General features: G+C 42.6%; 1 protein-coding gene across 1 annotated transcript; it reads left to right on the forward strand.

Annotated features, from left to right (window-relative positions):
- Nucleotides 1-314: 314 nt before the first annotated feature.
- Nucleotides 315-26,578, forward strand: SNX31 (sorting nexin 31). Its single transcript, XM_056854252.1, has 14 exons — nt 315-380; nt 2,904-2,978; nt 3,719-3,833; nt 4,417-4,481; nt 10,446-10,556; nt 12,169-12,259; nt 15,298-15,385; nt 16,722-16,791; nt 17,929-18,021; nt 21,299-21,502; nt 23,011-23,109; nt 25,323-25,400; nt 25,595-25,651; nt 26,466-26,578. The coding sequence occupies exons 1-14, from the start codon at nt 315-317 to the stop codon at nt 26,559-26,561; spliced, it is 1,308 nt and encodes a 435-aa protein (XP_056710230.1). The 3' UTR covers nt 26,562-26,578.

Raw genomic sequence — 26,578 nt, forward strand, 5'->3', positions numbered from 1 at the left:
CCTCTCCGGATTCTCACAACTCTGCACGGGGGGCTTATTGTTGAGTTGTGAGAATCCGGAGAGGGGGGGGAAACGCGCGTCTGGAGAGCGGCGAAACCTCCCCGTGCGTAAACGCTGCAGCGAGGCAGCCTTCGGCTCCCCCCAAAAGAGGCGAGACCGGCTCCTCCCCGGGAGTTTCCTCCCGCCGCCGCCCCTCGCCTCGCCTCTCCCGTCACGTGGGGAAAACAAACCCCCCTCCCCCCCCTCGCGGCCGCCCTGCCCCATTTGCGCGAGCCGGGCGGCGGGGCCGGCCGTGGGCTCTCCAACCCGGCGCCATGAAGCTGCATTTCGGCCTCCCCCTTTCGGAGGACCTGCTGGAGAAGTCCGGGGGGCGCTACGTGGTGAATGAAGGGGCTTCCTGGGCAGAGCGGGGCCGGAGGCGCCTCCCGCCCCCTGTTGGGGGGGGGGCGGGAGCCAAGCAGAGCCGGCCGGGTCTCCGAGGCGAGGGAGTCATCGTCCTTCGGGGGTTGCTTGAGTGGCGGAGGGAGGGTGGGGGTCTATGCGGATGGCCAAACTTACAGATACTTTACATGGCTATGGAAGAGTTAAAAAAAAAAAACTTGGTTAAAGGCCATCGCGTGCTGGGATGAACGGGCAAAATCGAATTTTACAAGTATAGTTAATGAATTATAGATAAAATGTAATGTAGTTTATATAATAACTGTATAAGATAATTTTGTCAGCCCTGGTTAGTATTGGGATGGGAGACCCCCGAGGAATAGCAGGGTTGCTGTGCAGAGGAAGGCACTGGAAAAACCACCTCTGGTCGTCTCTTGCCATGAAAACCCCAAAAGGGGTCGCCATAAGTCGGCTGCGACTTGACGGCACTTTACACACACGCGCATAAGATAATTTTAAAATACTGTCAGAATAATTCTCTGGAAGCCCATTGGTGGTGGGATACACATTTTAAGGTGGGTGGTGGGTAATTGGGCGCTGTTTATTCTATAATATTATAATAGATTATGTAAAACTATACCATAAGTGCTCTTTTTGTTTTGTTTTTGTGTGTGTGTTTTTTATATATGATTATAATTTGTTATTTTTTTATTATAAAAACCAATAAAAATTTATATATATAAAAAAAGGTGCCGGCTTGGAGGGCTTTAAGAGGGGAGTGGACATATTCATGGAGGAGAGGGGTATTAATGGTTATTAGTTAGAATGGATAGTGGTCAGGCTGCATACCTGTTCTCTCTAGTATCAGAGGAGCATGCCTATTTTGGGTGCGGTGGAACAAGGGCAGGATGGTGCTGCTGCAGTCGTCTTGTTTGTGGCTTCCTAGAGGCACCTGGTTGGCCGCTGTGTGAGCAGACTGCTGGACCTGATGGGCCTTGTTCTGATCCAGCAGGGCCTTTCTGATGTTCTTATGTTCTTAAGGTGGCGTGGAGGGAGAGTGGGGAGGCGGGCGGCTGATGGGGCCCCAGAATCGCCACAGGCCGAGTCAGGAGCTTGGATGTGCCCATAAGGGGGCAATAAGTGTGTCTGGAGGGCTCGGAGCTTCATTTGACAGCTCGCGAAGGGTAGCCCTGTCAGTTTGCCACTTGCAGTAGAAAAGAGCCAAGAGTCCAGGAGCACCGTCAAGACTTCACAACATTTCTGGCAGGGGGTGAGCTTTCTGAAGAAGTGAGCTGTGGCTCAGGAAAGCTCATACCCCCCGCAGGGTATGAGCTTCAGAAAGCTCACCCCTTGCCAGGAAATGTTTTGTTAGTCTTTAAGGCGCTACTGGACCCTTGCTCTTTTCTACTTTGTTTGACAGATGTTGCTTATCGAGGGGGCTTTAAAGGGTGGACTTTGTCTATGGCCTCAGCCTCTGAGTAACTGGTTGGCCAGTGTGTGGGAGCAGATGCTGGACTAGCTGGACCGCAGATCTGATCCAGCTGGGCTCTTCATAGGAGTTGTGTGAGAGAAAGGTGAGGAACGTGAGGACGGGCGGCACTGGAACGGGTACCGGTGAAGCGAGGGACACAGCTGGGGTTTGTTTTCTGTGAGGGGGAGGAAATGAGGAGCGTTATTTGTGTTGAAGTATGAGAAAGGAGGTGAGTCTTGGGGCGGGGTGTGGAAGAAAGGGACCTGGGGCTGTTGTCTGGCAAGAGGGAAGAAAAATGTGTGTGTCCACCAAAAAGCAGATGTGGGAATTGGTTCTTTTTGAGCTACACTTTTAGGAACCTTTTCACGTGGCCTGGGAAAAGTCACTGGCTGCTTTAATAGAAGAAAGGGTGATTATATATATATTAAGTGGCATGTTACAATGTCTGAAATAATGGACATGTGTTCTAGAGCTGTGTGGATTCTAAAATAATAGGTGGTGGGGGAATGTGCCATCAATTCACAACCAACTTATGGTGATCCCAGAGGGTTTTCAAAGGCAAGAGACATTCAGAGATGATCTGTCATTGCTAGCCTCTGCGGACTGACCCTGGACTTCCTTGGTGGTCTCCCATCCAAATACTGACCAGGGCTGACTCTGCTTACCTTCTGAGATCTGATGAGATTGGGCTAGCCTGGGCCATCCTTATATTTTATAAAAATGAAATAGGTAGTCCTTTACGATAAGGGTTATTTGCTGTTCTTGGGTGACGCAGAAAGGATGAGCCTTCTGGGAAGGGCAGATGTGAGAATGTATATTTACGTGGCGGGAACTGCGGCTTGTACAAATGAAACAGGAGATTCTGCAGCCTGTGGTATGTGACGTTAGGAGTTTTTGTCAGGCAGGAGGATGCCCCTGTATTCGGATACGCCTGATCTGTAGGAAAACAGTTAAAGAGTCTGTATTCGGGGAGGGCTGAGTTTAGGTAGAAGAAAGTCGCAAGTTTCTAAAAGTCTCATGAGAGGATTTAATTTAGAGACTTGTGTATTTTCAGCTGTACTCTGTGTATTTGGAAGGCTTTTTATTCTGCAAAGTGCGTTACAGTCAGTTGCACCACTGGAATGAACAGGTAAGATGTTCCAGTTCATTTTCCTGGTTCTCTTTCCGCTTATTATCCCCTCCCTTTTTTATATGGAAAGGGCACATTCTGTACTATTCATTGGTTAGGTGTGGGGTCCCCAAATATTCTGACTACAAATACAGACGCACCTTCCCAATTTAAGTTAGAAGACTGGGTAAGTGTTCCCATATTGTGGAACATTTGACTTTCTTCCAAGCTTGTACATGAGTAATGAATTGGCTACATTTACTATTGTGTGAAACTTTGTTTTTAGAAGAGACCAATGAAACGTTTGTGCTCACCCTTCGTATCTTTAGGGACGGTTTCCTTGAGAACGTTTTCTGAATTGGAGCCTTCTCAGTGTGTTCTTTCTGCGTATGAAGGTCAAGAACAGCTTGTGTGATGACAAACGTTATCATTTAATCTGTAGAAATACAGATGAATGGAAAAGTCTGTTCATCCTTGATGCTGCTTCCCTTTCCACAAACTCCTATCGACCTAATATCTGCCAGCTGAAGTGATTACATTGTTGACTCGGTGATCACACCACTTCTAAGTTTTAGACCAAATGAAATCAGTGGGCTCTTGGGTATCCTGGATAATACTAATGTCCTTGGAGGTAATTTTCCTCAGGCTTGCATTGAATGAGTGCCTTCCTATCCGTTTCTGTTATTTGGTGTCTTAGTGATGCATACACCAACACCAAAATGCATTGGTACCAGTCTAGATTTATTTACCTATCTTTTCAGTTAAGACGAGTCTTTGGGAGAGGTATCCCTGCATTTCCTCCAAAGTTTTACCTTGCAATGACGAAATCAATGGTGGATGAAAGGAGGGCTCAGCTAGAACAATATCTACAGAATGGTACAGCAAATCTTGTTTTGTTTTTCTAATAAATAAACAATCACTTATAATGACAAATGATGCAAGTGTTAGCTTCCAATGTTTCAGGTCTTGGGCATGCCTAAAAATGTCTCCTTCATTCCCCTGAGCTGAGCAGAATAAGTAAGTCCCAAGCATTTACTTATAGATGTTGATCCAGCTCGTAAAAACTTTACTAAATGAGATTCCGCAATATTATTTTTCATACGGGTCATGCCGACAAAGCAGCTTTCCCAAAGATTAGTACAGCAAGTTACAATCAAATCTACATGTTCAGTATTTGGACTAAATTTGTTTCCCTGCAGCACAAACATTACCTGTTTTGATTTGAAGCAAGTTTTCCTTTTTTATATAGAAATCCTTACATGTTTCTTCGTAGGAGTATTTATTACAGATTGTATAAGAGCATCATTTTACCTGGTCCTTTGGGGATCCTCTCTCAAAAAAGGATTAATATTGTCTACTGTGCTTTTCTTGGAGAAATGGTGGATTATCTTTTAAAAACAGAGAGAGAAATTCCTTACTGTTGATAGTCAGACTTGATTGTTGTGTTTTTGCTTTTCAGTGTCTAGTGATCCAAGTGTTACAAACAGTGATGTCTTCATTAGTTTCTTCAGGAAATTACAGTTGGTAAGTTTAACTGTTCCTTACAGTAATCTGGGTCTCCCAGATCATAGTCTGACGCTCTTATTTGTGGACTAACTTCCAAAGGATTCCGTCTACAGGGTTTTGTTTGAACTAGAAACCTAATTTAGTGTTCTCAGTTGTTGTTGTTGCTTTAATATTTGTTTTGATTTGGACATGCAATTAGGGCTGTCAATTCGGTTCGTCCCGAACTGAAAAAAAACAGCCGAATTTTCCCCGATTCGGCAGTTTCTAACTGGAACAAAATTCAAAAAAGGAGGGAAAACAACAAGCCAAATTCGGCGAGTTCAGGGCGATTGCCGAATAAATTCGGCAAATCCAGGGGCTCCGAATCAGCAGCATAACCATAAAGGCATTAAAAACACATTCGCGCCTTTCCGCGGCTCTGGGGGGGCATGTTTGGAGGTAGAGGTCCCAAAATTTCAGTGTAGCTTCAGGGGACCCTTCTTGCAAGAACCCCCAAGTTTTGTAAAGATTGGGTCAGGGGGTCCTGAGATATGGGGCCCGGAAGGGGTCCCCCCCCAAAATTGCCAATTGGAATAGAGGCATTAAAAACACATTCCTGCCTTTCTGCGGCTCTGGGGGGGCATATTTGTTTGTTTTTTATATAAATTTTTATTATTTTTTTATAACATAAAACATAACATACAAATAAAAAGAAAATACAAAAGAGCACTTATTTAACAATTGAAGCTACTTATTATAGTAAAAAATTACAACATTCATAGTGCCCTAAAAAACCAGCACCCACCCTAAGATAGTGTCCCATCACCACATTGGACTTTCGGAGAAGTGTTATGACAGTTTTAAAAAATAAGTATAGTAAAATCATTATAAAAAACCACAATCATTAATCTACAACTCATTAACTAAATTAGTAAATTTATTTTCACCAGTTTGTCCCAATATGCGACGGCCACTGACCACGTTTTTTTTAAATCTTCCATATCCTTACCATGTAAGGACTCTGTTAATTTGGCCATTCGCATATATATCCATAATTTCTCTCTCCAAGCATTAATTGAAGGTTTATTTACTTGTTTCCAGGTTTTAGCTATTGTAATTCTCGCTGCTGCAAAACTGTATTGACATATGACTCTATCACATCTATCTAATTTATTTTCAGGTATCCCCAATAAACAAAAGGAAGGGTCCATTTTCACTTTGGAGTTAATCAAATTATTCGTTTCATTTAATACTTTTCTCCAAAAAAAATTATGTTTTTTACAAAACCACCATGCATGCATAAATGTTCCTTTATCTTTTTCACATTTCCAACATAAATCCAAATCACCTTTTTTCATTTTACTTATCATAACAGGGGTAATATACCATCTATAAAACATTTTATATAAGTTTTCTCTTATTTCATTGTAAATTGTAAATTTATATTCTTTTTTCCACAAATTTCCCCATATTTCCAAGTCAATATTGTATCTTAACTCCTTCATCCATTTCACCATCACTGGTTTGATTCTTTCATGTTCTAGATTCATTTCAGTTAATAATTTATAAATTCGTCCTATCAATCCTTTATTTCCCTTGTTTAATATAATTTCAAATCAGGATTTATTTTCATTAAAACCCTTCAACTTATCCTTATTAAATATATCTTTTTAATTTATAATACATAAACCAATCTTTTATTTTAAGCTCTTCTCTGCTCTTTAACAACCAAATCCCTTCCTTACACTCAATAATCTCTCTATAAATATCCATATCTAAATTTAATTGCATACCCCTCTTCATAAAAGCTTCTACTGGATTAATCCAACCTGGAGTTTTGTTTTCAAAAAATCCTTTATATTTTCTCCAAGTTTGAAATAAACCATATCTAATAATATGAGAATTAAATTATTTATTTACTTTCTTTCTCATATCACAAATACGCATGCCATCCGAAACGTAAATTGAATCCTCCAGGGGGGGCATTTTTGGAGGTAGAGGCCCCAAACTTTCAGCGTAGCTTGAGGTGACCCTTCTTGCAAGAACCCCCAAGTTTGGTGACGACTGGGGCAGGGGGTCCCGGGTTATGGGGCCCGGAAGGGGTCCCCCCACCTATCTGCCCATTACAGCCTTTAAAAACACATTCGAGTTGGGCCGTACCATTACCCCGGCCCGGGGGTCTGGTCTGGTGGTTGCCTCGGCAGTTGGGCCGTACCATTACCCCGGCCTGGGGGTCTGGTTGCCTTGGCAGTTGGGCCGTACCATTACCCCAGCCCGGGGGTCTGGCTAAAAGGCAATTAATCCCGAGTTATGGGGTCCCCCCATCCACCCATTGGAATGAATGGGAGCAGGCAATCCTTAATGTGCATCTAGAGCAGTGGTTCCCAACCTTTTTTTGACCAGGGACCACTAGGACTTTTTTGTTCGGTGCAGGGACCCCAAGGTTCAAAGTAAAAATTCTGAGAATTTGAAAATAAACTTTAATCATAACTGTTAGTTAAACATTAAACTTAGAATAATATTTGAGTATATATTTTTATAATAGAGAACTTTAAATTGAAAATATTAATTTATTATGGGTTTATAACTTTGTTTCGTGGACCTTAATTTAGTTCTCGCGGACCCTTGGGGGTCCATGGACCCTTGGTTGGGAACCAGTGATCTAGAGAGTGGCAAATCCAAGGCAAAACCTCCCGTGCCAGAGAGTATGTGTGTGTGAGTCTGCTAGAATCATATTGGATTACTCCTGAGTCCTCCCAGTCCCTGCTCCTTATAGAAGAGAAGAAGACATCCACAGTAAGACCCAACTGGGGGCTTTTCTCTATCATTCTCTATAATTTTTTTCCTGTGTGTGTGTGTGTGTGTGAGGGGGGAAGCCAAAGGGGGGTGGGTTTACCTGTTCTGCTGGGGGGTGGGCTTGATTGCCTCTGTGTAGGACTGTGCTTTCTACTGTTTTCACCGGTTGCCAACTTCGTGTGGAGTTAACTGTGGGTCAGTGAGTCTCTCTGGCTGGTTCCTATTGTTTCCAATGGGCTGTGCATCTGCTCCTGTTGTTTCGAATAGGCTAGCCTGTCATTTGTTTTAGTACATCCCCTGTAATGTATTTCAGTAGAGTCAATGCAAGTCAACGACATTCCCCTCTCCCGTTATCTTCAATGGGCTGGGCAGCCTCTCCTATTGCTTCCAATGGGCTGACTTGTCATTCGTTTTAGTACATCCCTTTTAATGGCTTTATTCCAACGGGCAGATGGGGGGCCCTCTGACCCAATCTTAACAAAACTTGGGGGTTCTTGCAAGAAGGGTCCCCTCAAGGTACGCTGAGATTTTTGGACCTCTACCTCCAAAAATGCCCCCCAGAGCCGCGGAAAGGCGCGAATGTGTTTTTAATGGCTTTATTAGGCCAAATTTTTTCCCCAACTCGGAACTCGGCGCCAAATTCCACGGATCCGAATCAGGGGAGTTTGGACTTCGGCATTTCCCGAATCAAAACGGGCTGAATTTTGCCTAATCCGAATTTTACCGAATTGTTTTTTTTCAACAGCCCTACATGCAATATTTGAAATAAATTCAATTTATTTCATCTTGGAGTTTCACAGTTCAGTCCATTTAATTATATTTATGCTGTAGCACTTTTCAGTGCAAATGTCCTCAAAGCATTTTATTATAAACCATAAAAGTATCAACCGTTATGAACCAAAAAGCTAAAATACATGAGCAAGTATTTGTACATATTTCCAGATTTCTACAAGTCAAATCCTATTGCATTGTCTACTGGATGTCCCATCCTGTTAATTGTATTGACTCATTCTGTGTAATCTGCCATGAGTCCCAGTGAGAAAGACGGACTATAAATAAATAAGGACTATCTTTGTAAACGGAGCTGGGTCTGGGCACGATTGAAGCTGGTGTTCAACTGAAAATTAGTCCAGGCTGACTAGACGTTCAAAAGTAAATTATTATTTACAAGGGGGGACCCACGAAACTTGCAGGGAGGAATACTATCTCTGCACCCCCACATTGCTGAGCTTGCACGAATAGTTCCCAGTGTCTACCACCATCATGGCCAGGCTCCAGGGCTCCACTGCAGCTGCTGCTGGGCTCAGACACAGCGAAGTAAGTACATTGTTTCCATATGCGCAGCCAACACTTTTTAACTTAAAAAAAAACTTTTTATTTTATTTGAGGGGAAATTTAAACATTTCAGATTTTTCTGCAAACCTGGGGAGCCCCCCAAGTTTGCAGAATAGTCTGTTCAGCATCTGTTTGGCCCCGATCCACAGATTTAGGGATCCACACATGGGGGTCACACATTGCTATTAGATATATAGATAAAGCACCTCCCCTTATAGGTGCTGTACAAAAACAGAAAAGCTCAGAGAGGATCTGCCCTGAGAGTGCCCAGTAAAAATCCTCATTGTAGGCATCAGCAGTCCTCGTACCCTTAATGCTCTTCTTTGAGCCACCTTGGCATGTGTGTGTATTATTTCCTTGCACAGTAACTAAAGGTTCTTTTGTTTACTGTGATCCATAAATGAGTCCCTGAGATCATTGTAAGAGCTTGTTTTAAAAGATGGTATGATTATTGGGCTCTGATGTTAAGTAAACAGCTTTGGGTTGTGTCAGGACACGGAACAGCAAGAGTGTAGATGTGAAAAAGTCAACATCTCTTTGTAATAGTCGTGACAGCTACAGTCTTGGGCTGTATCTAGAGTGTTGCAACTTGAACTTTCGAACTCCATTTCTGTATCTTCTGGCACAGATAACTTTGTGAGTTGGGAGTGGCAAGAGGGTGGGTGTGTCAAAGCTCCGTAAGGCCGGGAACACAACCGCAAAGGGTAAAAGTGATGATTTCTCCTGAGTCTCAGTGCAATGAATTAAAATGACATCTTAGTTTGCTTGTGAACTTTTAACTCTGCCCTTCTGTCAAAATGGCACTCAGGAAAGATTTACAAATTACATGCCTTTACAACAAAACAAATCATGATACAAATAAAACATGGATATCAAAGATATTGAAATTAACTCAGTTTTACAATATTAATTTCCCCGTGTGTGTCAATGCAGCAGTTCATTAGCCTGCCCCATTGCTGTCTCCCCAAAACCATTCCCCATACTGTTGATTCTGGAGTAACCTTTGACCTCCACTTCAGTCATGTGCACGATTAGCATGCCTTGTGCCACATTTCTCAGGGCCAGTTGATGTGCTAACATGAAAGGCTGAACCAATAAGACAACATAAATCTCTGCATAGCATCTTTCAATAGGAAAGTTAGTTTCTGCAGAAATCATAAGATCTAAGTAAACGTCAAGATTCCACTTTAATTTGTGATAAGCTTTCTCTTCAAGTTATTGTGAAGGCTATGAAACATGTTAAAAATTAAGTTTCCATATTAGATTTAGGAGATTGGTCTATTGTAATATAGTGAGGTGGTGACTGGCTTATATATAATATATTTATATTTTGCTTGTCTTACTGAATAAAGAGTTATAGATTGTTATATATAGTGCTATCTCTCTGACTTCTATGCTTGAAATATAACATAGGCATAAGAGCTTGTTTTCTGTAAGCAAAATAATAAACTTTATTATGATACCATAAAATCAGGTGTATATATTATCAATATTACAAACAAGCCAGGGATATAACAGGAATATAAAACAAACATTAAGCAGCCTAAAGAAAGCTGTAAAACTAGAGCGAACCATAAAACAGAAAAAGATCAACACTGCTTAGTTAATATCCTGGGTAAAAAGAAATGTTTTGACCTGGTGTATAAAAGACAGGCATTTGGTGGAGCCTCAAGGAAGAGGGCATTCCACAGGCAAGGTGTCATCACTGAAAAAGCCCTGTCCTTGGTTCCATCCACCACAGCTCTGCAGCTGATTTCACAAAGAGTTCTCATTTGCTTATTATCCTTGTTGTCTCTCTGAAGAGGTTTTCACCTTCAGCCGTAAGGGCGACAAGGATATGTGTTCCAGACTAATTTTTTTCATTTCTTGCAGGATACATTTAAAATCCAAACCCAACAAGCCTTTCTAGATGTTTACTTTGCTGATGGGAGGCATCTGAGAATGGATATTCAGACATCAGATACCGCTGAAAGAGTGCTAGAAGTAGGTAGTTTTTCAAATGGATTCAACAGTATTTCCTATGAAATGTTTATCATTGTCACAGAATGGCTCTGCTGCCCTCTGCTTTGGGTCCTCTGAGAGGTCACAGCATTCAGTGGTTGTCCTGGGTATCTGCCTAGTGGCACACCATTCTTCCAAGCCCACCTGCCTCCCAAAGGAGTATTTCACTTCTTTCTGGGTATCTGCTTTGTTACCAGCCTGGTTATTTAGAGGGTATTCCGGAGGGGGGTGGCAAAAGTTGATTGGAGGCGGTGTGAACCTGCACCAACATAAGTGCCTACTTATCATGGAATAAGGGGCACTTATGCTGGCATGGAGGGTATTTCCGTTGGTGCCTGGGTGCTGCGGAGCTGTGCAGGGCTCCCCCGCCAGCACAGCCTCCCGGGAACTAAATCCCAGAAGAGAATGGCGGCACCAGCATGGGGTGGTGGGGGTGGTCCTGGGGAGTTCCCAGGGTGGAACTTACTTTAGTCAGCTGCCTAACCCCTTCCAGCCCGGGGATGCCCCTCGCTGCTGTGGTGTGGCTACAACACTTTTTTTGGGTGTCGCAGCCCCACTGTTCTCAATGGGGGCATTTTCCCCATTTTTGCCTTTTTAATTCTCCGTGGTGGCCGGGAAGCCTCTGAGGAGGTGGCATGTTTGCACCGCTACTGGCCATTGTGAATCCACCCCCCCTTAGGAATAGGCTGCCCGAGTGTCTTCTGCTAAGTGGGCCAACATTCCTAGCACTCTATCTGCGTTGCTGTTTAAAGGCTATACCTAGCGGTTGGGTCTCCTGCTGTGCTTCAATTAGCTACTGCAGGGACAGTTTATCTCTGGGATCTAGCAATCTGTTGACTGACCATCTCCTTTTCTTGGTACCCTTTTAGTAACATGTTTGAGAGGAGAACTAACGGTTACGGAGAATTAACCCCCCCCCCCAGCATTCAGAGCAATAAGAAATGTATTTAAAAGAAATTATGCACACAATACTCTGTACAGCAATGGATTGAGCAAGGATACAAAGTAAAGGTGCATACCCACAAGCTGTTCCTCCTCTAAACATACCCTGACTGTTGTTATTCTAGTAGGCTATTTACTCTTAAAGTTCTACCAGTTATTCGTTACTTTGAATCTTTGGACCATCTGCCCTTTGTTAGCTCCACGTGATAATGGTAGCCATCAAGATGGAGCCCAGGTGTGACAGCTCCTTCCTGCAAATTATCCCCTGACGGAGTCAGCAACCATGGACTTTGTTCCCCTCCTGACAAGGGGATTTATTTCCTTTGTTTTCTTCCTACTTGGGTCAGTCCTTCTCAACCAGGAAGCGATACAGTCCTGTTGCCATCAAGCCCACAGAATCCATAGCTGTGTCAGAGCTGTCTCTTTTAACATGTTTTATGATGAAGAATTCAGTAGAACTTGAAAGTTTTCAGCATCTTCATTAAATCAACAAAAGAGATCCGTTTCATCTCTTGAAACCTTTGTAGGAAACATCAAATATTTATTTAATTTTTCTATTTCTCTCATAAGCTATTTTGCAATAATTGATTTGTCTAGAATACTTTACTTTCACAGTCTATGGGAGAATTGTCTCTCTCTTTTTCTTCCACAGGTCATGTCCTACAAGATCAAGCTTTCAAGAGAACTAGTAGGGTATTTTAGCTTATTTCTTATTCAGGATCAAAATGATGGAGAGCTTTCTGGTAAGAAGTGTATTGTATACTACACTGGATATTCATTCATGTTCCTTTCCATTTGTATAATATATCAAACCTCGGCTAAGTGATAACTTTTTTAAAAAACAAAATGTATATATCCTGCGTTTTTGCCCTCACAAGAGCCACCAAGACAGCTAACAAATTAAAATATACATAATAAAATCAGATCTTAAAACCACTAAAACTACATCCAACCCCCAAAAAACCAACAAATCATTAAAACAAAAACTTAGTGAAAGTAACATTTTGGCTAGGTTTTGATATTCCTATCTAACTATAGCTTGCTGTGAAATTTGAAATAGACCAAAAAGGTGAATCTATGGTCATATGATATAATCTAAATGTGTTTGTCTTCTGTAATGCCCTCTGACCTGGAAGGTCTGGGCTAGCCTGATCTTGTCAGATGTCGGAAGCTAAGCAGGGTCGCCTCTGGTTAGTATTTGGATGGGAAACCACCAAGGAAGTTCAGGGTTGCTGTGCAGAGGCAGGCAATGGCAAACTCCCTCTGTTAGTCTCTTGCCTTGAAAACCTTATGGGGTCCGACTTGATGGCACTTTCTACCACCAATGTGGCCCTTGGAGAAGTTCACTATCAGAACCTTTTAACTTCTTGTGTGAATTCTTAGTTTACAACCCTCCTCCTAATGCTAATATATTAATAATCAGGCTTATTGGGGGGGTCCTCAATAATAAATCTAAGTCGCATTAAATAATTTGAGGAAAAACCAGCTGAGTTTTATCCGTGTCTCCTGCTCACAACTGTCATATCTCAAAGGGAGCTTTGATCTTCAAAGCTCATCGCCCAAAAATCTTGTTGGTCTCTAAGGTGCTACTGGGCTCGAATCTAGCTGTTCTACTGCGAATCAACACGGCTACCCTCTAAAATTATATATTTTATGTAACTTCTGACCCATTCCCAACTACACCTTTTCCAGTTTTATCCTTAGGAAAGCAGTAACACAGCAGAGTATAAGATCGGTGGTTTGATTTCTATCACAATGTAAATTTTACTGTGATGAATTGTAAAGAATGGATGGATTATTCCCTACTAAGGACATGCAACCAAGAAGACATAAATTTGCTTGAAGTAAAATGGGGGAAGAGAAATCCATAAATACAAACATAAAAGTAGACCCAGAGAAGATGTGTGAATGAGCATAAAGTACAAATCTTTCCACCATTACGTAATATCTTGATGAAAACCAAGTTTAGAATATCGGTATGATCCAGCTGGTTACAACTTCATATTGTTTCCAGATAAAAATAAGAAGAGAGTAGTAATTAACTGAAGAGCTAGATCTATGGAATTTTCAAGGGATGCACTTTTCCTGTAGAGAAGGAGAGAGGAAGGAACTGTACCTGTGGGTTTTCTCACATCCCAGTGCATCAGGTGGGCAGCCACAAACAAGATGAACACACAGGTTTGTGTACCTAATGCCTATACTGGCATAGCAAGTGGTTTACTAACCCCAGAGACAGTAACTAACAAACAGGTTTCAGAACCTGTTCCTCATTTGTGTAGGATGTTTTGTATATTTTGACAGGCCATCTCTTCATGGTTATGGTTTTCTATAGGTCACTGCAGCCATTTCCTAATATCATGAAGGCCTAATTTCTTTGTTCTGCTAGTTTCAGACAAGCTAAGCAACAGCTTCTGCTGTGCTGTTCCATCTGCCTGAGAGGATGATGAATTTTTGTTTCATAAAATTTTCCATTTTCACCCTAATGGCTGAGACTTAGCCCATCTACCAATATCAATATGGGCAGGCTGCAAAACTATGTGCACATCAGATTATATATAAACTACTTCTCTAGTAGACAATCAGGGCTTCATTTAAACCGGATGAGATTTTTTTGGTAGACAGGTCTCTCTTTGAGAGGTTCTGTGACTTTTCTTTCTCCTTGAACCTTCCCCAAGAATGTGTTGTCTCAGTATTGTAACCTTGGCCCAGTGCATCCTAGACTTCTGGTAGTCTCCTGTGCAAGCACAGACCCATGGGATGACGACATGACGTTTACTAGGCAGACTACGTTTACAGGGTGGTTTGCCATTGCCCTCCCCAGTCATCTATGCTTTACCCCCAGAAAGCTGGGTACTCATTTTACTGACCTTGGAAGGATGGGAGGCTGAATCAACCCTGAGCCAGCTACCTGAAACCGACTTCAGTCAGGATCGAACTCAGATTGTGACAGAGCTTTTGACTGCAGTACTGCAGCTTACTACTCTGCGCTACGGGGCTTTAAAGGACTTCTGAAAGTCCTTTAAAATGTTTACGATGGTTCTTGCTAATCCAACACTGAATATTCAGACATGCAATCATCTTTTTATAAAGATGATTAACTTTATCCAAAAGTTCCTGGTTTGAATTAACTCCTCTTTGCAGATGGCTGGATGAACTGGAGTTTGCTTCTCCCCACCTTCCTTAAAAATAAAGGAAGAGGAACATATGTTTTGAGTATTTAGACACGACATAATTTCGGTAGTCCTGCTTCCAAGTAAACATGTTTAGGCTCTGACTATAAATCCCACAGAGTTGAAGGGGACTGACTTTTGGTAAGGGTGCTGCTTAGGCCCTCAGTACTGTTGTATAGATAGAGCTGTCTGTGTGCAGCAGTTTCCGAGAAGAACAAACGAAGTACAGGATGTAGTTTTCTGAAGAATCGCAACTTTCGTTAAAAATGCCTAGATCCAGATGTTTGGAAATATGTGTTGATGTCTCTGAAGCCACAGCAGTAGGTGAATAAGATTTGCGGAGATTGTAAATGAGGCTTCATTGTTTGGCATTTGGCACAGTTCCTTGCTCCACATGACTAACAATATGAAGAATCGATTATTCAGAATACTCAACATTTGCAAAATAAAGTATGCAAAATAAAAGATACCGAGCGAGTATGCACAGAATTCAACCTTTTTTGGTGCAGTGTTTGGATTGGGTGCAGGATTTTTAGCAATGGGTACACGTGCATTTTGATATAAGCAAACTAGCATTTCACAAATTCTGTGTCTTTTCCCCTCCTCCATAGTGTTGAAAAAACTGGCCGAATTTGAACTTCCCTATGTGAGTCTTCAGAGTATGAAAGAGTCTCCTTGTAAGATTGCGATCAGAAAGTGGTGAGCAGGAAGCTAAAGCGAGATCAGCAAAATGAATTCACAATAAATGTGACAACCAGGGTGGAAATCTTCAGAGTTTTAGCATCTGATATTATATGGCTTGGGTTCTGGAAAAATTCCACTTTTTTTTCTTATGGGTTCCGGTGGTTCTTTTCCACCTATCTTTTTGACATGTTGGTGCTATTTTGAAACTAATTGAATTTGAAGACTCTCTTCCTCTAAGTGAGAGGAGCCAGCGTGGTGTAGTGGTTAAGAGCAGTGGTTTGGAGCGGTGGGCTCTGGAGAACCAGGTTTGATTCTCCACTCCTCCACTTGAGTGGTGGACACTAATCTTGTGCACTGGTTTGGTTTCCCCACTCCTACACATGAAGCCAGCTGGGCGACCTTGGGCTAGTCACAGCTCTCTTAGAGCTCTCTCAGCCCCACCTACCTCACAGGGTGTCTGTTGCGGGGAGGGGAAGGGACGGTGATTGTAAGCCGGTTTGATTCTTCCTTAAGTGGTAGAGAAAGTTGGCATATAAAAACCAACTCTTCTTCACTTTGCAGGAGAGAGCTTTTGAATCCAACACACAATTTATACTATTGTCAATTGTACTTAAGCCATTTTGATGAGATTCCAATATATCATCTTCTTCTATAGTGGAAACTAATATCTGTAGAACACTTTTGGGACCTCTCCCTATAAGTTAAATGACCAGTCCATCCCTGGCAGTCACAACAACATGGTCTCCACTTGCATTGTGAACGTAGCTCTCAAATGATACAGACTTACTTGCCAGCAAGGCTAGTGAATCAGATAGCACATTTTTCTCCTCCCTTTGTACATTAGGCAAATACTCAGTGAAGCATGTGTAGGTTCCTTATTTGCAAAACTTGTTTCAAACTGACTCTGTCTTCCGTAACTAGTAATGTTTCTATAATATTATCTTTGTATTTGTCACTGGATCAACAACGCTTAGTTAAATTGTGCAACTCCCTGCCCCAGGATGTGGTGATGGCGGCAAACTTGGAAGGCTTTAAGAGGGGAGTGGACATGTTCATGGAGGATAGGTCTAACCATGGCTACTAGTCAAAATCATGATACATAATCATGATACTAATCTTGATACATACCTATTCTCTCCAGGATCATAGGAACATGCCCATTATATTAGGTGCTGTGGAACGCAGGCAGGATGGTGCTGCTGCAGTTGTCTTGTTTGTGAGCTTCCTAGAGGCACCTGGTTGGCCACTGTGTGAACAAACTGCTGGACTTGATGGGCCTTGGTCTGATCCAGCATGGCCTGCCTTATGTTCTGAACAGCTTTGTTTTGTGTAAATTTTCAAATGTTGGCAGGTATATGGACCCTTCCCTTGATAAAATACTTATGGACTGTAGAACCTCTGTGAACTTACTTTATATACAGGTAAGTTCTAAAAGCAAACACTTTTTATTTATAAGAAATAAGTGCCCAGTATCGTATTGTTCCAGTAGAAAAGAGCAAGAGTCCAGTAGCACCTAAAGACTAACAAAATTTCTGGTAATGTTTGAGTATTTGAAGAAGTGAGCTGTGACTCACGAAAGCTCATTCCCTACTAGAAATTTTGTTGGTCTTTAAGGTGCTACTGGACTCTTGCTCTTTTCTACTGCAACAAATAGATCACGATGGGTAGCCATGTTCGTCTATCTTATTGTTCCACTTACAAAAGTTTGAAGCCTTTGCAAAGGTGTATCCTTCCAGGCAGCTATCTTCCTCTTAAATAGCAAAGGTTATGAACATTAAGTTATGAGGGGCCAGCTCTAAAATGGGAAGGCCCAGAGCAGAGGGCCGACAGAGTCCAGTAGGCGAGGGTGTGTGTGAGCTATTTAGTCTGGACCCCCCAAAAGCCCTACTGAGATGTGCCCTTGAGGAGATCACTCTCTGTAGCCTAAATTGGAACTAAAGAGAGCAGCCCCCTGAAGCATTGAGGGGAGGAGGTGGGATATAAATGAAGTAGATAGATAAAGGTTTAGGACTGTCAGGGTCTCAGGAGGCCTGTAAAGCTAACATTCTTCTCTGCAGCTGTACAGAGAAACAGACTGTATTGTCGCCCCCATCTCTGTCCACCCATGGTGACTCCTGTCCCTCTCCCTGGAAGCCAGTAACCAATAGCTTGAACGTGGAAGCCATCTTAGCTGTAGTAATGCAGACATTTCCACAAACATCTGGATATCTTGCTGAAATCTAGCTCCGCTATGAGGCCATGCTGCTACTTCAGGGATTGGGGTAGCCTACGGCCATAACTACTGTTTTCCCATTGGGCAAGTACATGGACCCTTCTCTTTGACTGTAGTGCATGGCTTCTTTGTTGTAGCATTATCATTCCTGTTCCCTTACTGATGTGCTATTTTGGGAAGACCCTGATCCCTGTATACAGCAACCATACTGGTGTCTAGAGGCACTTGCTGGCCAAGGCCTACGATATCATGGAGTTTGGTTGTTTGAGTCCTATTAAAGGAGAAGAATGTACTGTGGACCATGATAGACAGTGGTGGTTTAGCTTTAAAAAAAATTCATTTAAAGGCACTGCAGGAAATAGAGAGAAAATGGATCAAGCCCAGCGCTGGACAGATGCAGAAACTTCAGATGCTACAAAAAACACTAAACAAAATTAAGGTAAGCTAATTTTTACAAGTAACCGTGATAAGTACAATAAAAATATTGTAAAAGTACTACTACTTATGAAGGCTGCTTAAATTCTTCAAATCTGATTGCAAAATACGTGCAAATTACACTCTTCCAAATATTTTAGAGCTGAAACTTAATTATAAGTAATGGCCAACAGTCAAAACTGTTATGCCTGAAATGTGGAATAAAATGGTTACTGCTGCTGTTTAACCTGTGTAGACAGATTTTGGCAGTAGAGAGAAAGTATTGAAGGTATTACGGTACAGACAACAATAGATTAAACTGTATTGTTTATATAATCATATTTACTAAGACTACCTCCATTTCAGTTCCACAATTATTGAAAATCCTGCAACCTTTTGGTGAGGTTAGAGCGGAACTGAGCAATCCTGAAGGGGGGCCGGAGCTGCTCAGGAGTCGACGTGACCCCTGCGTCAGTGTACGTGCCACTTGCGCCGGCTAAGTGGACACGGGCGCTGGCTCTGGGGAGCCACACAGCAGCACGAGGCTCTGGCGCTGCCTCGCCAGTAGTGTTTTCCTGGTGCAAGGCCTCGCGCAAGCACCGATTGGGCCATTCCTGGAGATGGAGCTGACGTTAGTAAGCTCCCTAAGCCCTTTCAGCCCGGAAATGCCCATGTTTGCAGGCGATGAGTTACGCCTGCAAAAAGACAGGCGTAGCCCCGTGGAACTATATGGAGAGATCCCCGAGGTTTCTGTTGTGAGTATATTTTCAGCTTGCTGCACTTGGTAACAAGTCTCTGTGGAGGCGGTGCGCCTGCACCGTCCCTGGGCACTCCAGAATCACCCCCCCCCCTTTAGGATTGGGCTTCCCGACTAGAAAAAAATACTCTAGATTTTCTACTGTGACACAGTTAAATTTTAAAACATAACACACAGGATACAAATCCCCTTCTGGGAAGCTTTTAAACTTTTTTTTTAGGTTAGTGAAGATTTAGAAATTCAAGGGAAGCATTCTCTTTTTAAAAAAAAGTATTGTCCCCCCACAACCCACATATAATTAGAGAGTATTGTGAGTAATAAGGTACACAGTTGGGAGAGCGGTTTGTCTTGTTCTTGGGACTGGATTTTATCTGTGGAATGATTAGTCATGATTAAGGAAAGAAATCCAGCCCTGAACCCAAACTGTCCACAAGTATGTTAGAGTAGCCACACCTACACTTGCCTCTATAACAATCTTCATGCTTTTCATAAAAGAACTAGCTGAGTCCCATCGTGCATTTGAACGAACACTTCTCTCTTCCTTTCCCGCATGTCCAGAGTGGGAAATGGGAGGGACCTTCCTCTCTATCCCTTCCTGCACTGTATGTTGCAATGAGGAATTCGTTGGCAAGGTAGATCTGCTGTTACGTAACCTCAGTATACTCCTTGCCTTTATGCTCTTGCTGCTAGAGTTAGAGGTAGGAAGGCATGGCAAAAAGGCTGGTGTGGAACTGATCCCAAGAATGAGAAGCAAAAGTCCGAAACACCGGGCCCGAACCTCCCCTTTCATTGTTCTGAGGCAGACTCAGAGGATACAGCTCTGACTCAGTTTTCATGTACAACAAGAAGGATACAGTGGCAGGGCATAGATCATCTGGGAAACTGTCCCTACTAAGACAGAGTTATAATTCATATCTAAAATGAAGCCATTTTGTGCAGTGTTTAAACCCATTGAGAGAAATTTTTTAAATGGCATAATAACTGGATTCCCAAACCCGGTTTTCTAAACTTAATTTTTTAAAAATCCTTTGTAGAAATTGCCATAACACTAACACTCCTTACAACAAGATGTGGTCAGAGTTTAAAGGTCATAAGGGGTGCAGACTAAAAAATATTTTGCCGAGCTCTGGGAAAAATATTTGAACTTTGTCATCTCCAGTATATTTAATGTACTTACATTCCTCTAGTATAGGAGCTGTGCTTTTCACTAAATTTAACCAAGGATGATCTCATTAAATAATAATACATTGCCCAAATATTGCATCCAACCTAGATATAACAAATGTAGAGAGACCAAAGCTGCTCATGATGGAAGCTGAGCACCCAAGGCCTCTGGAGCTCTTGCTGTTGTATTGGCATTCTTGTAAACTGGGAGTATGTTTGCTTTGGTTTGGTTTTCTCATTGACATAATAGCATTCCTTCAAGTAGTACTCCTGTCTGAAGGCGTTTCCCTGGACCTGGGACAAGATTCGGCCCTGCCTGATCTAATTCTATCCATGCAACCTTCATGAGTCAGTAAACTTTGTTTTATTTCAGAAAAGTTGTAATTAAATCATATTATGCAACGGAATTTGCAGCTGAGACCAGGCCCCTCTGGTTAAGTGTAGCTCTTTTATCTCTCTTCCCTGCTCTGCGTGTTGGCTCTGCTGGTGCAGTATTGCTTTCTTGATACTGAAAATGTGGGGCACGGACAGCGTGTAATACGAAGAAGGAAGAAATGTTTCTAATAATTTCTTCCATAGTACTTCTACACTGAGGAACATCTAGGAATGCCAAAACAAGGCTATATTTTTCCCTCGTCGCATTCTGCAGGAGTAAGTCGATTGCTCCCTTTCATGTTATTCCATAACAAGTGGATGAATTCTAGAGACCTTGAATTTCTTCCTCTGTCACAGGTTAAGTATCCTTAAGATACAACTGTAAGTGTGCATTGCTGAGCTGTTCCTGGAGTCGTGCCAGTCGCACTTTTCTCAACACAGAGATCATTCCCATTTGACATTGACGTTTTAGAAGCAATTAGCAGGAGAATGTCTGCATTGTTTGAATGTTGGTGTGGGATGTGGCCCCGGGTGACCGGCAGCCGCATAGGTTGGATCAGATTGTGCTGATAACAATGGAATCCTTGGCTTCTGGCTCCTGCTCCTGTTGCTAGCCCTGCCTCTTTCCTCTGTACTGTGTTGTAAGAACACAAGAAGAGCCCTGCCAGATCAGGCCAGTGGTCCATCTAGTCCAGCATCCTTTCTCACAGTGGCCAACCAGTATGGTTGCCAGCTCCAGGTTGGGAAGCTCTTGAAGATTTGGGGATGGAGCCTGGGGAAGACAGGGATCTCAGTTGGGTACAATGCCATAGAGCCCACCTTCCAAAGCATCCCTTCTCTCCAGGGGAACTGATCTCTGTAGATGAGCTGTATTTCTGGGGTTTTCCCAGATCCCACCTGGAGGCATCCTTACCAACCAGTTATTCTAGAGGACCAGAACAAAACAGGGGATAGAGATGAAGGCTTTCCCCTGACAACTTATAGAATGACCTATTTTCTGCCACAGCTTTTAGAGCTGATTCGAGAGGTGCAGCACTACGGATACATGCAACTGGACCCTTGCTCCTGTGATTATCCAGAAGTAGGTTGCACTGCTGCTATTCGTGTTGGAAGTAATGAGATTAGCTGCTGTATAAAGTTGCCTAGTAACCAGATCAAAGAGGTCAACTTCAAGATCAACAGGGTGAGGTGCTGGCAAGTCACATTCCTAGTAAGTACCGTTGGGAGAGAATTTGCATCTTTGACATTTTTTAACCTGTATTGTTTAATTGTTTTGATCCCCCTTTTTTTTCTTCCTTAATATATTTTGTATTGGAGAATTCCCTATGGGCAAGTTCCTTCCATGGAGTAAACTTCCTTAATGCAGCAGCAGGTGTATAGCAGGGAAGCTGCTGTTTGGCTGTGCCTTCCACCTGTGTTTATGCAGCAAGACGTGTGCATGTGTGTGATCCTTAGCGGGATTCTTAGGGATGCTTTACACAAAGAGGGGCGTGGCTCAGTGGTAGAGCATCTGCTTGGCATGTAGACGGTCCCAGGTTCAATCCCCGACATCTCCAGCTAAAAGGACTAGGTCATAGGCGGTGTGCAAGACCTCAGCCTGAGACCTTGGAGAGCCACTGCCAGTCTAAGTAGACAGTACTGACTTTGATGGACCAATGGTCTGATTCAGTATAAGGCAGCTTCATGTGTTCCTAAAGGGAGGCAGTAATCCAAGTGTGAACAATGCACAGATTTATGCCAGTGCATTAAAGCTCCTGTGTATATCTATTATTAATTGGGAAACCCTGTAGCCTGAATAAGCTAGACTAGCCTGAGCTTGGCCATGGTTAGTATTTGGTTGGGAAACCACCAAGGAGGGCCAAAATTGCTTTGCAGAGGAAGGCAAATGAACCCCACCTCTGCTCATCTCTTGCCCTGAAAACTCCATGAGGAGTCGCCATAACTCGGTTGTAACTTGACAGCATTTAATTATTATATTAATAAATTAATGATAACGTGAATATTAATAAAGAACTCTCAACAACTTGTGTTTGGGCTGCAGACACTGTGGATTATTAATCAATATTTCAGTTATTGGTAATGTTAAGTACTACAATTTGTTGTTCAAATATGGCTTTCTTATACTGGCTCTTTGATCTCTTGCTTCAAATTTTGAAGTTGTTTGGCTCTTTAATTGTTAAAGGTTACAGAACCCTGTCCTTCAGAGCACACGAGAGTAGTGTTGTTTCCTCCTGTGGATTTGATATGGCAACAAAATTAACCACTACTGATAGAATTTCATGTATTTATTGACCAGGCTCTTGAGAAGTCAACTGGGAAGTTGTAGGGCAATATACGGTAGCAAGATTAACAAAAGAAGGACTGAAAGAATTATAGGGAAGCACAGGGAGCAGAGCAAATTCCAACCACTGGAAGTGCAGCATGGAAAGTGTTAAAGGAGTGAATATTTTAGTACGCTTCTTTTTTTATTGTGTTGCCCAGTAAGAAGGCTGTTTCTTTGAATGTCACTTTCCATTTTATAAACCTTGGTGTGTGGCTGTTCTGTGCAATCAGATTATTTGCTATACCATTGGATTTCACACAACAAAATACAGTTACATATTGTGCTAGTTTCTTGACTTCTTAGTTTTAAAACAATTCTAAGTGAACTCAGACTCAAAGAGTCTTTGAATTAATCCTCCTGTATTAGTCTTACCTTGTTTTCTTCTACCTGCTCAGGGATCTCTTTCAGGCCAAGGGCTTGACCAGGTCTTGGAGCTCAGGTTCGAGTATAATGATTCTGACACGTGGAGATGGATTGTCTTCAACACAAAGCAGGTTTGTCTTGATGCCTTTAAATAAAGGAGTCAGAAAGACTGGCTATGATGTGCATCTTGGAGCCTGAAGGTTTTTAAAAATTAATGTTTTTTGGGGGGGTTGGAGCAGAGAAGCAGGCATTGTGGCATTCATAACCATTTCCTCACTTCTTTCAGTCTCCCCCACTTCAGAGTTCAAAACTAGTGTGTACCCACATTTTGAATCTGGGGGTGGGAACAGAACAGAAGAGCTGCAAGCAGTGTTTGGATATACTCTGTAGTGCCTTTGTTCCAGGCTCTTACCCTCCTGAAGCTGTTTCTCCTACACTTACACAGCACTGGATTCTAATACATACACTTATGCGTAATGTTTCTTATCTGTTTCAGCTGAAGAGGCAGTTACTATAGTCATCTTTAGGTGGTGGGTATCAAAATGGACAAAAAGCTAGAAGATCTGTAATGGATCTTCCTAGCAACTTTTGAAACTGAATTATAGCTATACAGGGAAGGGAGGAGAAGGATTTAATCCATCCTGACAGGGTTTCCTTAACTAAAACTGATCCACTTCCCCATACTGTTACAGCTCCTTAAAGAAAGACTTCCCCTCTTTCTCTCTCCCCCCCCCCCCCCCGCATCTTTTCCCTTTAAAGAACTAAACAGTTTTATTTGTGGAAGTATGCTTAAGAACAGAAGAAGAGCCCTGCTGGATCAGACCAGTGGCCCATCTAATCCAACATCCTGCCTCACACACTGGCCAACTTGTTCCTCGGGAGGTCCAACAACAGGGCCTAGAGGCCCAGGATCCCCCTGATATTGCCTCCAGGCACTGGAATTCAGAGGTTTATTGCTTCTGAATGTGGAGATTCCCTTTAGTCACCAGGGTTAGTAACCACTGATGATAGACCTACCCTCCATGAATCTATCTAATCCCCCTTTAAAGCCTTCTGTGCTGTGGCCATCACTACATCCTTTGGCAACGAATTCCATGTTTTAATCACTTGTGTAAACAAGTGTTTCCTTTGGTTTGTCCTGAATCTACTGCCCATCAGCTTCATTGGATGCCCTCAAGTTCTAGTATTTTGGTAGAGGGAGAAAAAAAGTCTTTGTCAACTCTCTCCACCCCGCGCATAATTTTATAAACCTCTATCATGTCCCCCCTTCTCCAAGGTGAAAAATCACAGACTCTTCAGCATTTCCTCACAGGGAATGTGCTTCAATCCTGTAATCATCTTGGTTGCCCTCTTCTGTACTTTTCCCAGCTCTGCAATGCCCTTTTTAAATACAGCAAGCAGAACGTCACACAGTATTCAAAAGGAGGCTGCACCCATAGATCTATGCTTGGGGTGAAAGGGTTAAATTCCACTTCTCATCTCCATTTGGCCCCAGTCCAAATTAGGACTCTGCACAGCTGTAATTCAGCATTAAAAGACACTGGGAGACCCATGATCTCTGTTGCATCTGGTTTGACCTAATAAATCTCTCCTAGTAAAAATGCTTAAGTGCTGTAATACCCCATCCATTGAAGGTGAGCATTCCTTCATTCATAGCAAACCATAAACTTTGCACTTGCAAAAGCCAGCGTGGTGTAGTGGTTAAGAATGGTGGTTTAGAGCGGTGGAGTCTGATCTGGAGAACCGGGTTTGATTCCCCACTCCTCCACATGAGCAGCAGAGGCTAATCTGGTGAACTGGGTTTGTGTCCCCACTTCTATACACGAAGCCAGCTGGGTGACCTCAGGCTAGTCACACACTCTCAGCCTCACCTACCTCACAGGGTGTCTGTTGTGGGGAGGGGGAAGGTGATTGTAAGCCGGTTTGATTTTTGGAGAAGCTGATTATTGGCTATAGCAATATGTCAATTGCTAGTTAAGAAAAAAGCCCTCTGGGGACTTGGGGGGCGAAGGGGGAATTACAGCCGCAGGGGACCCAGGCAGGGGAAAAGATGTTGATGTGGGCGGGACCAGGAAAAATTGCACTTTGTTGTCCACGCAGCATCCAACCTACATTGATGGTGATTGTTTAAAAAAAAAAAGAGGGGGAAAAAACAGTCATGCCAAAGCATGTTTAGACAAGATCACAGCAAAGCAGGGGGACAGGAAAGCTGGAGGGTGTGCTATGCACCACAATGTTACATAGATGCTCTAAATAAAATAACTGCACTTGGAGGCTCAAGCCAGGCCAAAATACTCATGTGGAAGCCACCAAAGTTAAAATGCAACATTTCTCTCATTTTTAGGCGTTTCTTCTCAGTAGTTGTTTAAAAAAGATAATATCGGAGCAGCTGAGCATGACAACCGAAAGCAGTCAAGAAATGGTAAGCGACGCTCATCTTGATGATCCTGCTTGCCTGACCATTAGCTTCTGGTTAGTTGTGTATAGATATAAATAAATATAAAATTCCTACAGCTTTCACAGGGGAAAAGGTTGAGTTATATGTTGGTTACATATATATTTCCATTTGACCTGGTTCGTTTAGAAGTGATTTTTATATTTAACAATCTCTTTTAGCGGACTGAGTTGCCAGAACCAGGCAAAGCTAAGAAGCAAAGCATTCATCCGAGCCAGGTTGGTGAATAAAATTGCATGAATGGGGTAGAGAGAAGGAGGTGTAAGGATGAGGGTACAAAAGAAGATGGTTCCTGGTAAGCTATTCGAAACGCCTTTGGGGCAGCTCTGAGCCACGTAATCTAACCTGACTAATACAATGGGATTGTTCTAATGAAGTTTTATGGGAAGGCTACTGACAAGCATCAGAACAGGATAGACAAGAGACAAAAAATGTAGCTTAGTGGTCAGCAGTGAACCAGGAAGCCCCAGATTCAAGTCTTGCCTCTTCCAGACTCATGATAGGGCCTTGGGTAAGCCACTATACTCTCTCTACTTAATTTGCAATATGGCAAAAACAATTCAGACATGTATTACACAGTGCCATCCTAAATAGATTTATATCTTTCTAAGCTCATTGACTTCAATGGACTTAAATGACACTTGGCTGGGCCAGGCTCTGTCTTGCCAGCCCAGATTGAGAGTGGGGTGGTGGTGGCTGTCTTGGCTGGCTCGCGGGCTGCATAAGAACTCTCAAGGGGCTGGATGCAGCCCACGGGCCTTATGTTTGACACCCCTGGCTTAGGGTGTCACACTGCTAGTTATGTAGTTGAAGCACTTTAGAACCTTCTCTTTCTCGCTTCCTGCTGCAGAATGTTGGTGGTATGCCCCAACAAGCACACGTTATTATGTACTTCTGCATTAATCCTTCTGATTGGGCTGCACAAATTTGGTTCATATGTCTTTTTATGATAGCAGTGGTGGTTTTAGTTATTCTTTAGCATTTCTGTTCTTTTGCTTACTTATCATCCCAATATGTTTTGGTTCTGCACAGATATTTCATTCTGGTATTATGCCAAGAAAAAAGCTGTTGGATAGACCAAGCGAGGACGACTGTGTGTTTGAGAAGATAAGAGAAGAAGATTTGTGATCAGTGCTTTGAGACTG

This window comes from Euleptes europaea, chromosome 8, assembly GCF_029931775.1.
Source record: "Euleptes europaea isolate rEulEur1 chromosome 8, rEulEur1.hap1, whole genome shotgun sequence".
In the NCBI taxonomy this organism is placed as follows: domain Eukaryota; kingdom Metazoa; phylum Chordata; class Lepidosauria; order Squamata; family Sphaerodactylidae; genus Euleptes; species Euleptes europaea.

Coding starts and splice junctions, on each gene's coding strand:
- SNX31 (XM_056854252.1), top strand. CDS start 315: ATGAAGCTGCATTTCGGCCTCCCCCTTTCGGAGGACCTGCTGGAGAAG. Junction 25,401..25,594: donor CCGAAAGCAGTCAAGAAATG/GTAAGCGACGCT, acceptor AATCTCTTTTAG/CGGACTGAGTTGCCAGAACC. Junction 25,652..26,465: donor AAAGCATTCATCCGAGCCAG/GTTGGTGAATAA, acceptor GGTTCTGCACAG/ATATTTCATTCTGGTATTAT.